The sequence below is a fragment of the Seriola dumerili genome, unplaced genomic scaffold (genome assembly GCF_002260705.1).
Source record: "Seriola dumerili isolate Sdu_G_001 unplaced genomic scaffold, Sdu_1.0 BDQW01000331.1, whole genome shotgun sequence".
Classification (NCBI taxonomy): domain Eukaryota; kingdom Metazoa; phylum Chordata; class Actinopteri; order Carangiformes; family Carangidae; genus Seriola; species Seriola dumerili.
Genome location: NW_019174586.1, coordinates 8,137,077 through 8,151,897, shown reverse-complemented (window position 1 = coordinate 8,151,897; position 14,821 = coordinate 8,137,077). Strand labels below are relative to the sequence as shown.

At 41.0% G+C, this 14,821-nt stretch overlaps 1 protein-coding gene across 4 annotated transcripts in view; it reads right to left on the bottom strand.

The window, feature by feature from the left end:
* Nucleotides 1–14,821, bottom strand: part of diaph2 (diaphanous related formin 2) — a 397,964-nt gene that overhangs the window by 112,284 nt on the left and 270,859 nt on the right. For all 4 annotated transcript variants that reach the window (XM_022759875.1, XM_022759878.1, XM_022759876.1 and 1 more), the window contains one exon: nt 12,813–12,937. In XM_022759875.1, the coding sequence (XP_022615596.1) occupies nt 12,813–12,937 (125 nt within the window). The remainder of the gene's footprint in view (nt 1–12,812; nt 12,938–14,821) is intronic.

Genomic DNA, 14,821 nt, shown 5'->3' with positions numbered 1-14,821 from the left:
CAATAAAAGCGCATAAAAACTGCAGTCAGTCATAAAAATTGCTCAAGCAATTCTTCATTTTGCTACACCACGTTTCAACTTGCCTCTAGAAACAATGTGGAAACCTTTTCCAAATGATTTTCATTCACAGTGATCGGTGCCATGATCTGCTCCACTCTGCTGGAGATCTTACTTGACTGCATTTTTACAAAAAATATGCTAAAATCCAGTAGGTAGGTGCTTTGATGATGGCAACCACACAGTGCTACTGTGCAACAACACCTCGTCACCACTGAGCTGTGGCAGCACCAACCAACATGTCCCTCCAGTTAACGCCGGCTCCTACCTACACCTCTGGATGTGTGTTTTCACACCTGCACTTGCTCTGAGACTTGAAACATCAGGAAATGATTGGACAGAAATATGTATGGTGTAGCATTACAGCTGGCATCATTGTTGGTGTGTAAAAACATCTCTGCACTGTGGGTTTGTAAGGAAGGATGTGTTTGTGTGTTTCGGAAAAAAAAAAGAAAAAAAAAGAGAAAAACATTTTGACAACCTCATTATCATGCAATAGTGAAGAGCATTTTCCCCCCACAGTAAATTAGGATTTCAATTTTTTTTCTCTACATAAAAACTTCAGTGTTTCTCTATATACAGTATGCTACACGATTATATTATGGTCATCCGTTCTGTAAATATTCCAACTTTATCCCTGAGAAGACATGTTTTCTCCATTATTTTGGTGGAATGACTCCTAAAGGCTATAGTACCCATGAGTCTCAGTGGCTGTTGCCTTGAAGAAAATTCTGGCCAGAGGTGCAAATCACAGCTCTAACTTATTCTGATCATTTTCTTGTTGTTGCTATTGGGGAAAAAAACACCTCAACCACAGCTGCTGCATTCATCTAATATTGATGTGATTTAAACTGAGAAAAAAAAAAAAAATTATATATATATTTCAATGTATTCGGTTTCTGTAAAATACTATCATTAGGTTCAGCATACAACTATTAATGGCACTGTACAACACAATTTTAAGATAAGTGGCTGGATCTTGTGTTAATGTTTTAATGTACACAGGCCACAGGATTTATGCTCCAGCTACAAGTCATCTAATATTGTCTATGCAGAAAATTAATGGAAATTTCACTTTCAGAAACCTGGACACCAAGAATAACTAATGACTACTCCCACTTTGCTACTTTCCACAATCCTGTATCCTATCAATTTTGAGTTAAAAGAGTACAAATATATATAATTTTTATTATTAGTTAGTTAATTATTTGTATAGTTTTTTGTATGTCTAAACATGTCTTAATATTGTGACGTGCTATCAAAGGTTTCTGTGAGCCATTCCCACAGAATATTCCCTTCTAGCTTTTGAGCAAGCCTCACCATTCTAACCAATCAGCGATGGCCCAAGTCAAGTGTTGGAGTTCAGTTTCTAGCTTGATTTCTAGAACTTGCACATTGCAGGACTACTACTAGTTACAGCCACTCATTGCAGACACTCTTCTAATTTTACTTTTGGATTCAGTAAAAGAAAAAGAAGTACTGAAAAGTTTACTTTTATTTATGAAGATTAGAGAATTGTACTTTTTTTCTTGCCAGATGGAATCGCAAGCCAATGACAAGACAGCCCAAGTGAGTACAGTGAATATTTTTGCAAAATAAATTTCTGCTTTTATAAATGCATGCTTTCATACAGACAGTCTGCATTAAAGCATACATTTTATTTTCATATTTGAGAGAACACCAGTCTGCAAAGGGTTTGGATGAAAAGAAAATTACACTTACGTGTATTATCAAGTAATGTTGTGAAGAAAAGAAAATGTGCAAAAACTCAAGGGGAGTCCATACATTTTTGCAACAACTGTACAGTATGTTCTTGCCACCTGCATGGGTCCCCTTGAAAAACATTACACAGAAAAATTAAAAACAAAAGGGAGCATCAGAGAAAGAGAAATATGGTCTCTATGGCTATGTTCTTAAGTTAGGATGGAAAGATGTAAGGCACCAAAGCAAAAAGCCAGGGATCAACCATAAGTCTTTATCCCAGAAAGTCAATTCAAGGTCAGCTGCTGGTTCAGGTAGCAGATGTGTCTCACACATCCCTGACACTTAAATGGCACGGCCTTGTCCCACCAACAGCATCACATGTTTGTGTGTCTGTGTATACGGTGCATTCAGAAAGCGTTCAGACATTTTTTTATGTTGAAGCCTTATGCTTACTTTGAAAATGTATCAAGAAGGAATCGCTGAAATATCATACTGATATAAGTATTCAGACCCTTTGCTATGACACTTGAAATTCACGACAGGTGAACAATTAAGGTGTAGAAACATTTAAAGATGGTCAAGAGAAAAAGGAGGCACCTGAGCTAAATTTGTGTCGTAAGTGTCGTAGTAAAGGGTCTGAATACTTATCAATGTGAAAAATTTTCCTTTAAAATACATTTACAAAAATGTCTAAAATGCAGTTGTAGCTGGGGTATTAAGTGTAGACTGATAGGGGAATGGAAGGTGTGTGAACACTTTCCAAACGCACTGTATGTGTGTGACAGTGAGAAAAGGAAAGAGACAATACGCAAAAATAGAAACGTTTATGTTGCTGTTCTATTTTTATTTTAATGTCCTGTTACTGCAGCTAGCAGCAACGTGTTAAATGCCTCTCTCTATCTATCACTGCAAGTGTCAGTGCACCAGCCAGAGGTCCCTCTTCACAGCAAACTGGCTCATCTCATGTAATCATGTTCATGGAGGAGCCATCATCAACACAACCACTAGCACTTCTGGAGGTCACACCAGCTATCCATGCTGCTAATTGGAGGTTAATTGTCAATAAAAACCCAGGCATGACTGTTGTTTTGACTCACAGTATATTAGCCCTGTCAGTGAAAGCAATAAAGACAGTTCTGAACGCACCATTTGCCCTGACATGACTGACATATTACTGGTTTGATACATTGGAAAGAGGTAATGAGGATATCAACATACAACACATGCTGTTGGATTGTGTGCACATATCAGGTAACATTATAGAATCTGTCACTTATATATTAACAGTATTATATATATTAAGTCAATTATTCAAATTACCATATTGATACATGGAGTAACAAAATTAGATACAGAGATGAAGCAGAAAAAATATCGAGCCATAACAAAGTCTTGCTTTGCCCGTAATTGCCCTAAACCTAGCGGGTGACGTAGAGACTAGGAGCAGCCCACTGATTGGTTCAATTGATGAAACCTCGCCTGGGTATATTTATTGACCTGTAGTCAGAGACGGGATGTTACATGGCTTGGTATTTGTTTGGCTTGCTCAGTCATAGCAGCACATTACTCACATTTAAAATCAAAGACATTACTATTTAGGTTCATACATTGCTCCCATATCACCACTTCAGAGAGGGTTGGAAAAATAACTTATTTTTAATCCAATAAAATTATCAAGGTCTCCTGAATTAAAAAAACCGGCAATACCAGCATTTTCATGAGTGCTTGAATTAAGAGAGGGACTTTAGAGTTACAAGCCTCTCAGCACATGTCATCAGCAAAGAGTATCCTCTGAAAGCTCAAATTCAACAGTGTGTTTTGACAATTCTGTCTCAGCCTTGACTGGCAGAGAATGCCAACCAATCCCCATTTGAAATGCGACAAGGAAAAACAAAGCCTGTCAGAATGAGTTGGAGAGATGTCTACTGAGAGCCACATGTGGTGAGAAACAGAGTCAGGGAGAGAGGGAGGGAGGGAGGGAGAGAGCGAGAGAGAGAGAGAGAGAAGAAGAAACTGTTCCTGCTCTACATGACTCTGTCCCTGAGACACACATCATGCTGCTCACCCCACAGTGGGTGACTCCGACAGGATACTGTCTGTGCAGTATCCCCCCTCTGTGTGATTGATGAGCCTCATTTTGCCAATTAATGGAGAATCCCCTGTTGACTACCATCAGATTGCCGTTTGTAACTGTTAGTGTTTCTGACTGTCAGAGATTCATTCTAATTAGAGATTCTCTCTTTCTTCACCAATTTCTATTGTGCCTCAAATTTGCAGAGCTGAGTGCACAGTGACATGCCAGGGAAATGACCCACTGTGTTATTTACTGCCATTAATTTATTCACAAAGTGCAACGCTTAAACTGTTGAAGGCCGCATCTTTTTGCGCGAGTCAACCTCAATGTCGACCATATACTGTGTCTTATAATCAATCAGCAAACGTGAGGCAATTAGTGCACTTTATTTGCATAATGAAGCGGCTAATTGCTCCAAAGTGAGCAAATGCAGTCAGTAAGTTTGGCTAATGGTTTGTGGGGTTACGTATAGGAGCGCACTGCTGGAGAGATGTCCCACAGTCACGCAGACATAGTGATCCCTGGGTCCTGCCAGGAGGAGGGCAAGGACGGGCACCGCGGAGCAAAGTTAGAAATCAACAGAGAGCCCTGTAGCAAACAGCAGAACAAAACCGTACTCCCTAGACAGCATCAGCAAGGAAGGAATAATATAACCGTGGGGAAAGGAAAGGACGTGTTTGGGCATTAGTTTGATTTACATTTTACAGAGGCTTTCAACTGGCACACACAGCAACTTCAGCTAATGATACTCAGGCCTTTTCATCAAGGAACTTTCCCTGGCCTTTTGGGCACTGCCCCATAGCACTTATTTACAATAAGGCACAACAAATGGTCCTACTAGGTAATATACTGGGCTGCACAGGAATAAATGTCAGTCATTGTATAAATGTCTGCTCAGTACACTATCTACCAGCATTAAGTACATTTCACCCAATTCATTTTTCAATTAACTTGTACTCTAGCAACTGTGGTATTATTATTATTACTACTTATTACAGAAATTGCATAAATGGATAATGCAGGGGGGCTATCAAGAATGTGAAAACAGCATCCTATGTGCCATTTAGTCTATACGCATTTTCCTGTGTTAACCTGCGTCATTTAACTCCAACAATCTTCTATTGTGGATTCACATGCTGAAAAACATTGTAAACCCTTGGTGGCTCATATTTACTAGACAAATAACTCCAGTCACGTTTCCCTTCCACTTGCATTTGATAGAATAATTTGCCAACAATGGGCCTGCCATTCAACTGAGTCTCAGGGATTTCATTAAAACATCAAATGAAAGTGAAATCATGAGCCATGACGGTGGAGAGTGGGGATGGCTAAGCAGAGAAGCGTGGCTGGTGTCTACTGCAGGATTAGAGCTCAGCAACAAGTGCTCAAGGGGGGCTTTGCATCAAACCCAGGAGCCCATGACAAATGAGGGCGGCTGGGCCTCTGTCTATTACCCTGCACTAAGCCCAAGCCTTTTGGGGAAGTAATGAGGTGCAGATTGGTGCTGCTGCCACCAGGTCCTTAGCCCGACTTTCTGTAGAGCAGAAAGAATCAGTGGAGACCTGGGCCAATGGGGGCAAAGCTATACAGCAGCTGAGGGACACATGGAAACATGAAGATAAAACAGATTAACTAAACAAATAGTTTTCTGTCACAAACATTGACTTTGTATGCACTGCATTCTTACATACTTAACCCTGTATATTGTATATCAACCTTACACAAGAAGAATAAGATTGTATACGATAGGTGTGTAAGGAAGCATTTGGGACTGCAGCGTAGCGGGCCTAAATCCCAACAGGACACAGTAGCTCCCAAAGGACAAGCTCTAGGACTGGCAGGCCATGGAGGCTTTATCAGTGGAATATGACAGTTGTTCACTCAGGAGCAAAGGGGTAGATCCAGTTTGAATCATGGGTATACCTCCTGTACTCCAACGTCACACACACACAAACACACACACACCCCTTGCCCCTGGGAGCGGCAGTCCAGGCGGCCTGTCAGCAAGCTTACTCTACTGGTTAATGGAGCTGCCACATCAGGCCAAGTGTCACAGCCTAACAAGATACTGATTGGCCAAATTCTAGGGAATTCACTCATATGACCAGAGGGCAAAGAGATGATCTTGTGTCTGGCAGCGAACACGACAGACAGGCAGACAGACAGACAGACAGACAGACAGACAGACAGACAGACAGACAGGCAGACAGACCAGACAGACAGACAGACAGACAGGCAGACAGACCAGACAGACAGACAGGCAGACAGACAGACAGACAGACAGACAGACAGACAGACAGACAGGCAGACAGAACAGACAGAACAGACGGACAGGACAGAACAGAGAAGACAATGGCAACATGATACTTTCTTCTGACACAAAGCAGTACATGTGTATTCTGTGAAATCTATCACTTGATTTTTTTTGGCTTCATCAGACTTTAATATACGGCTGACGTGTGTCTCATTTGGTTCAAATTTTGGTCTGGAAGTCAGAGCTGTCTGAGCCAAATTCATAGATCTCTGTGCACAATTCTAGTTTGGATATTTCAAATGTGGTGACATTATGAGTTGAAACTGCAAAGAAAATTTTTTTCATAGAATCAATTCACTTTGCTCGTACTAGTATTTGCATGGCCGTGTTTTACAAATTGAATTGTAGAGTTGAAAAGATTAGTGAACCGATCAATTTGCCGCTAATTTAATAATCATATTAATTAATTGTTTCAGTCATTTAACAAACAAAATAACAAATAATGTCATTTCCCACCTTCTCAAATGTGGGATCTTTCCCTGTCTTACATTGGATTACATTTGATTAGACTAGATAAGATAAACAAATGGATGAGGAAGTGACAGTTTGTTCTTTGGACTGCTGGACACACACAGCAAGCAATTCAAGAGTGTCGTAATGAATGAATCTTGGCAGAGCATTATCAGAGTAGTACTGTATAATAATATGACAAGATAAACTGTAAGTACAGTAGATTACAGAAAGGGTTCTAAAGCTGTAAGTACTGATATTAGTCACACCGTTGCAAGCCAGTTTAATTGAGTCACTCAGCAACAATGCCAGTTAATGCCTTACTTAAGATAATTAAAAACTTTGTATAACTGCAATGCATTTTATATTTGTCACCAAAGGTAATAAGAAAGCATCGAGTAAATAACAAAGAAGAAAATCATTGGTAAGACAGCAACATAATCATCAAAGCCTTTTTTCATTCACATTTTCTGCCTTTTCTCTGCAATACTCATTCTTATAATTATATGTTTAATATTAGCAAATGTTTATTCAGACACACACATTAATTAATTAAAAATCCTCTGACATGCAGAATGAAACATGAAAGGTGACTATTTGTTTTAGTGATTGTAATTTTCTGTAGCTTTATCCAGTTTGGACATTCACATTGAGGTGGGAGATACAGTTGCAGAACTCAGGCAGGGAGTGAGTATGTTTTAAGCATCTCTACTTATTTATACTGGTTTCCACTGAATTTTGGATAATTAAAAGGCTCCATGGTTTATCTGTGCTTCAGTTAATTGGCCACACAGTTTACAGTGAATTTCATTAGTGAAGGAAAACACTTGGGTTGGGGTTGGGGGGACTCAAAGGAAGGTGGTGATTAAGCGAGAGAGCTTATGCGTGTGTGTGGAAAAGGGGGTGGGTGTTTGTGTATTTCTGCTTTAAAAATTATAAGGAGCTACTGAAAGTGCCACCAGCATGTTTTAACCCAGTTTTATTATATACAAACATACAGAAATAAACATGATGATTCTGTAAATAATATGACTTACTTCTCATTCAAGCACACAAACTTAAGTGGGATAACTTCTACAAACACCACCTTGCTTCTCCAGACAAAACAAGGCTTTAACGGGGGATGTTTCTGCAGTTTAACTCAGCAACTTGCTAAACAGAACAATTGTTTCACTAACAACTAACAACCATTTATTTGACCTTAAGTGCCTGGTGCTGATACAAGAGAATGCTGCACCTGTACACAAACCTAGCCTGAAGCCAACAGAGTCTCTGACTGTTGCTCTTTGACAAGGGCCATCCATAAACACATTGTTGTGAACCTCTTCCTTTGAAGTGTGAACTAAATCAGGCTGCAGTCTCTCAGAACAACAGAAAGGAGGTACCTGTATAAATGCATCTGTCGATTTTTAAGCCATAAACGTGGTATTACAGGCTAGCCCTGGGGCAGGGAAAAAGTGTGTCTGGCCTGACCTTGTGTGGAAGGGCTAAGTTGGTGTGAGAAACTGGCACTGATAGGTGTGTGGCCTTTGTAAGATTCCAGGACAATTCACCAAAAGGTATCAATAGCCCCATTTAAACAGATCCTGCCATATCGCCATGAAGAAGACCCTTAATTATGCAGGCTTTGCTTATTTTACTTGCTTCCTCTGTGACTACCTCCCTGCCGGCTTTATGCTGGAACAACAATGCCCCCACAGTCCCTGTTCATACCTTTTATACATATAGCAAGGTGGAATAAAGGGTCAGCAGTCCTGCCTTGAACATGCTGTATAGAAGGTGTCTGATAAGTACTGTAGATCTGAATTGCTGCCTGAACGCCTGCTTTTCTTTAGGCAGGAAATTGTCAAGGAAGCTGTCAATATGATAGAAAACACTAGGAATAGAATGATTGCAGGGTAATTGAGTATAAATATTTTTTACAGGAAAAAAGATACCCCCTTGGGTCAGAAGTAGTTTGACTGTGGCTTAGATTTAACATAGCGACTCCAGACAGTTATCTAAGCTCATCAGTTGGACAATACTGTCCTGGCCTTGACTTGACTATCTTAAGGACTAATTTGCTAAGAATTATGGGAAAATCATGAATATTTTCATACTAAAAACATGGCCATGAGCAATGGCTTCAAGTCACTCAGTTTCATTCACCCAGGCTTGTGGAAGAATTCAGCAGCTACAAGGACATTTTACTAGGGAAACTCAATGACTGTAACAATGCCATACAGACACACAAACACGCAGACACACAGACAAAAAATGATTTAGGGAAAAAGAGAGAAAGAGCTAATCAGGAGAATCACAGGTGTTAAAAAGATATGACACGTGATAGGTTGTGTAAAGACTTGTAAAATGAAATAAAACAAAAAATCCCTAAACAAGAAGATGACCACAGAAAATGCTAAAGACACAAAAACACTGCTAGTATCCACAAAGCACAATGCTTCCCTCTTTTCTGTCAGTTGACGCAAATTTTCACTATAATTGTTACCATGGAAACACCACTCTTCGTTATAGTGTTAGCTTGGGGGTATATAGGGTGACTTATATTTCAAGCCTAAAATGAGTCAGTTTTTATTTTCATGAAACTGTCTTACTCACATTGCACAGGAAAAATTAAGACAGATTAACAGTGACGTGCGACTCTTCTGGCCTTGTGGGAAATAAAAGATTAAGCTAAATATCACTAGGTTGGGTTAAGTGAGAATAGTGGGGGGAGATGTATTGGATATGTCCAGGCATCCATCAAGGTTCAGTCCAGTCTCTCATCATGCCTATCGAGCCACCTCACTACCATTAATATTCCAGTATGCAGAGTCCCGCTCTAAGCCCCCAGCCCTACTCTATCATATCCAACAGCAACAGGAAATGGGTGGGTGCATGCGTGTGTGTGTGTGTGTGTGTGTGTGTGTGTGTGTGTGTGCATGTGATAGCCATAGCCTCTCTGGTGAAATAGGGCTCTCTGGGGGCTTGTGCCTCAACTCTACAGCCTTTGTGGGCTCCCATTACTTCTGACAGATAGAGATCACTAAACTGCTGAACAAACACCCCATTCGGTCATTTGCATACATTACAGTAATGGAAAGAGAAAAATGTATCAATAAAGCCAAATGAAGTGCTTCCACTAAGCTCTACTCTCTCTCTCTCTCTTTCTTTCTTCCTTCCCCTCCTTCCGTCTTTCTTTTTTCCACTCTTTCGGCCTTTCTTTCCATATTTCTTCTTTCTAAATGTTTTTCTGTCCGCATTTCTTTCTTTCAGTATTTCATAACTGCTACTGATCTACAATGGTGACTTTCTTCTCCTCTTATTTCACGGACTGATTTCCTCTGAAAGGTACAACAGATGACTGATAAAGATGACAGATTCTCTAAAATAGTTTGCACAAGAAATTTATCTTTTGTGTAAAGCCTGAAATTTCTGAAGCCCAAACAAATTAGGAACACTAATCATGCATGGTGAGAAAAAACAAACATAATTTATTGTTGAAGGATTAATTAAAACTATGCTGCTTTGGGGCACACATTATATTTAAAATACCTTGCAGTGACCATGGCCTCCTGAAATTAATCTAATAAGCTGACAAGAGTCACAGTGAAACAGAGGGACATGTAGTCACCTACACATGCACTGTAAATTACTCTCTCTCCCTTTCTCCCCCTCCCTCTCTCTCTGTAACACACATGCCAGCACACGCACGCACACACACACACACACGCACACACGCACACACACACACACACGCACACACGCACACACACACACAAACGCAGACTGACTCATTCATCACAGTGCCCAACAGTCAAGACAACAGAGCTTCACTTAACTTTTTCAGGGTTGCTCAAGCATCAAATGCATGACTTTTAGCTGTTGTTGTTCTTCCATCTGTCATGCTTCAAGGAAAGAACATCCTTTTTTTAATCCCAGGGAAAAGTTTAAAAAGGTATGTTTGCCTTGACTCTGCTATCTTATGTGTACCAAAGGAAATGTCAACCCGAAATATACAGCACTGTATTTCACACTGTCCTTGTTCCAACACTTAGCTGTGCAACACAGATTAGAGTGCTACCTAAGCTCATTGCAAACACTGGTACTAAAAACCTCGGCAAATCAAGCACAGCCTCCGCTTTCTATCTCTTTATCTCTCTGTTTGCTCCATGTGTATGTGATTTAATTTCCATCACTGTGCTCGCTTTCACAAAAGCAGCCCGACATCTGATATCTTAGGACGTTTAAAATGGTAGAAAATATTGCCCCGGGTGACAGGCTTCAGAGAAGTGGGTTAAATTGAGACTTACATGTATACACACACATACACAAATGTCCTACTGTAACAGACAGACCCACAGCGATTCCAGAGGCATTGAACAAAATGTGATTGCATACTTCTAGTGTCCTTTTATTACCTACATCACAAGGAAAATAAAGAAAACGTGTGCTTCCTGATACATGGGACAAAATAATCTGAACCAGATTTCTCCCACACAGTCGAAATAAAGCTTTTCCTCACACCGTGTTATTATGACAGCATTATTATTAATTGTATCACTTTATTATACACAGTAGATGAAGTGCAGATCAAACACTCCAGGGAGCTAACAGAGAGAACAAACGAGCATGAACTTTTCATAATTTGACTCCTTTCTGTGTCTCAATGTGTCTGCATCCCGAAAAACAGAAAAGTGAAAATCACAATCAAAAATGATGTATAACTATAACAATTCTGCCACTTGTAAAACCAAGAGGAGGGAAGCTACTGTGCTCCAAAAATGGAACCACAACACAGATGACAAATGAAATATATGTGATTCTCATTGCTTTCCTATTGGTAACTACTTTGAATACGGCAAGGACCAAAACAGATCTTTTTAAATCCTACTAAGCCTCCTGGCTCCAAAACTCAATCAGGTGAGATAGGGGAAAAGGGAAAGAGGAGGAAGTGGGGTGTTTCAGGTCATGGCCAGCCAGCTTCTTTCTGCCACTCTCTGGGGAGGAACTCCAGACAGTGAGGGAGAGCCATGTTGCAGTATATCTACACTTCTCCATTTCCTCTCACTCAAGCCTCTAGTTCTCGAAGGACCCTGAGAATCAATACAGACTTCGGGGGGGGGGGGGGGGGGGGGGGGGGGGGGGGGGGGGGGGGGGGGGGGGGGGGGGGGGGGGGGGGGGGGGGGGGGGGGGGGGGGGGGGGGGGGGGGGGGGGGGGGGGGGGGGGGGGGGGGGGGGGGGGGGGGGGGGGGGGGGGGGGCAGAGCAGCTTTCTTGTCTGTCTGCTCTGCCTCCAAGCCACCGCCAGGGAGGTCCCTGCTTCAGTTTTTTTAATTATACAAATTTAAGTGCCTTTCTTTGACTGGGAGCAGATTGTTAATGTGTTAGGAGGCTATTACGCTTATACCACCCAATGTGCAAAGTCAGCCTTAATAAATCTCAGACAAAAGGAAGCAAAATTCAGGTTAAATGCTGCTTGCATGTGAGCACCTAACATATGGAGACACCTACTCACTTGTTAAATTACTCGAGTAATTCTTTCTTTGCTTAATAATGGCAGAATCAAACCGCTGACTGCTTTACTGTTGTTTCCATGAAAAGCACCCTAGCCACAGGGTATTGACAAGAGACTTTATTTTCCACCATTGATCAAACCTATACAGTGAAGACCTTTCCTCTCAGAAAGGGCATTCACGAAAGTGCAGAGACATGGCTAATTCAATTTGGGAGCAGATATGCTTGGAAACACTCTGTTATCGAAACAGGAGAGGTGCCATGAGAGAAGATAACGCACGGATGGTTGTGTGGAGAGGCTCGTGGCCGGTCAGGAGATGAAATCAGGGATAGGCGATAAGTTGGTGTGAGGGGCTAGAGCCCCTATTAGAGTACCCCAGGGGACAGGCAGTGGTGGCAGAGTGCAGTAAAAATAGCCACAGGCATGATTTCACTCTTGGGACCCAGGGAAGAGTGAAGAGGGAGATCTGATCAACATCTCACAGCAAGGCAGCCAGATCCATTCCCTAAGTTCCCTTGGGTGCCACCTATCACACCAAGTGACTTAAACTGCTTACCCACTGCCAGGCAGAACACAAACGGCACACAGCTTTGCCACCGCTGTCCACAAAATGGTACATACGGTGTCCTAATATGCCAGTTACATATGCTTTTCAAGAGGCAAATTTAAGTATAAACCTATGTGAGGAATGAAAATGACCACACTAAAAAAGGATATTGACATCTTTTCCACAAACTTATCTTGCCGGTCATCTGTTTTGGGGAAGTTCTCGATGTCGCTCTCAAGCCTCTGAATGTGACGCTCCATGGTAGTCAAACTGCTCTTTAAGATCTCAGCCGACACTGTAGACAAAAAAGCAACAAAAAGATACATAATTAATTGATTAGTCACAACATTTTATCAAAATGTGTCCGTTAATGGAACATAATAAAAACAACACAGATCCCTAAAAAATCTCTTGAAGTTTAAATAAGAAACAGCTGTAACTGAGTATGTGTGTATGTTGTGACATACTGACTCCTACATAATCCATTTGCGTGTGGCCTAGAAAGCGAGCACCTGCGAATATGTGTACAGTGTGTGTGTGTCTACAGTGGCTCATTAATCAGTCTGTAATCACTGATTGCAGAGCTGCTGTGGAATCCACAGTATTCAGATCCGGCCTTTCAAGTGGAGACTTCAAACAGCAAGCAGCGTCTTAAGGGATCAGACAGGACAGGGGCATAGATGCAGTACCATGTTTAGGTTGCTGTTAAGGGTTTAGTCTTATTGACACACACATGCACAAAATCCCTTGCGCACACGCACACACACACACACACACACACACACACACACACACACACACACACACACACACACACACACACACACACACACACACACACACACACACACACACAGAGTTTAAAAATAACTGCTCTCAGAAAAGAAAATAAACCCCATTACTTTAAGTTATAAGCAGTCACTTAAACATGTGCCTTGATCCCTTTTCACATTGTGAATATATGAATTGCAGTCATGCAGTTTATTATATTTCACAGGCTTTGTCAATTCACTGCAATATTGACTGCATTAAACATCCTAGAATACTTGAATGAAAACAGCTTTTTACTACAGCATGCAATGTATTTCCAATGTAAAATGCTTGTTATTCTTTTACAACTAAAACCCTTGGCCTTTGACACACAAAACTGAAAATTCAGACAAAAGATGAAAACGATGGAAACAAAAACAAGTTTTCAACAGAGGGCAGATCACTGCAAAGCCTAATTGACACCTTTGTTTACCCTTATTATGATGAAAACCAAAACTGTGCTGCACAAGGAAGATGAGTAGCTATATAAGAGTAACCAGAATTTGGGCTTATGGTGAAGATAGTGAAAGATCACTCTTTCAAACTCAGTTGGATCCTTGCCTAGCAAGATGAAAGGTCATGAGATGCTGCACGAATGATGTAGTCCATTGTTCAACAATAGTCCAGAATGATGTTGTTTTGAATTTTGAATTACTTGTGTCTATGAAACTGCAAGTGACATACTGTATATGATGGTTGGTCGTATACAATGATATGACCAACCTTTGGCCAATCATCACCAGTGACCAGTTCATTCTACTTTATTTGCTGGAAACACTAACTGATAACCAAAATATGCACCAATAAGGAAAGTGCTATTTAACAACTTATATTATTTATCCCATACTAACTCCACATCTTCAAGGTTAGTCCATCCACTAGACTGTAATTGAAGTGCTGAGGGAGTGAGGAGTGGGCTAATGGACAAAATGTCAAGAGACGTGTCCATGGTGACAAAAGGATCCACCTCGCCTTGCTTTACATCATTTCCATAGCTTGCATTTACTCTTTTTCTGACAATAGAACTGGATTGCAAGCTGGTGGATCACATACCCAGCATAGTGAAACAACCATCAACCCACATACGAAGGTATTTAAAGTGAATTCCCACCGGAAAACACACACACACACACACACAAATTCATAGACACACACAAAGTGTTTGCTGCGATCAGTCGAGAAGCAATACAGTAAGAGTAAGGGGTGAGGTCACTGTCATTATTAGACTTTGGCTGCCTGGATGGATCCAGTGACTGGCAGATTCACAATGCCTCCTCCTCAATTCTCACAGAACTGACTCCTGGGAATGACAGTGTGAAAACCACACTATCACATAGCCTGTTCCTCCACTGATAGGACCTCTGAGATC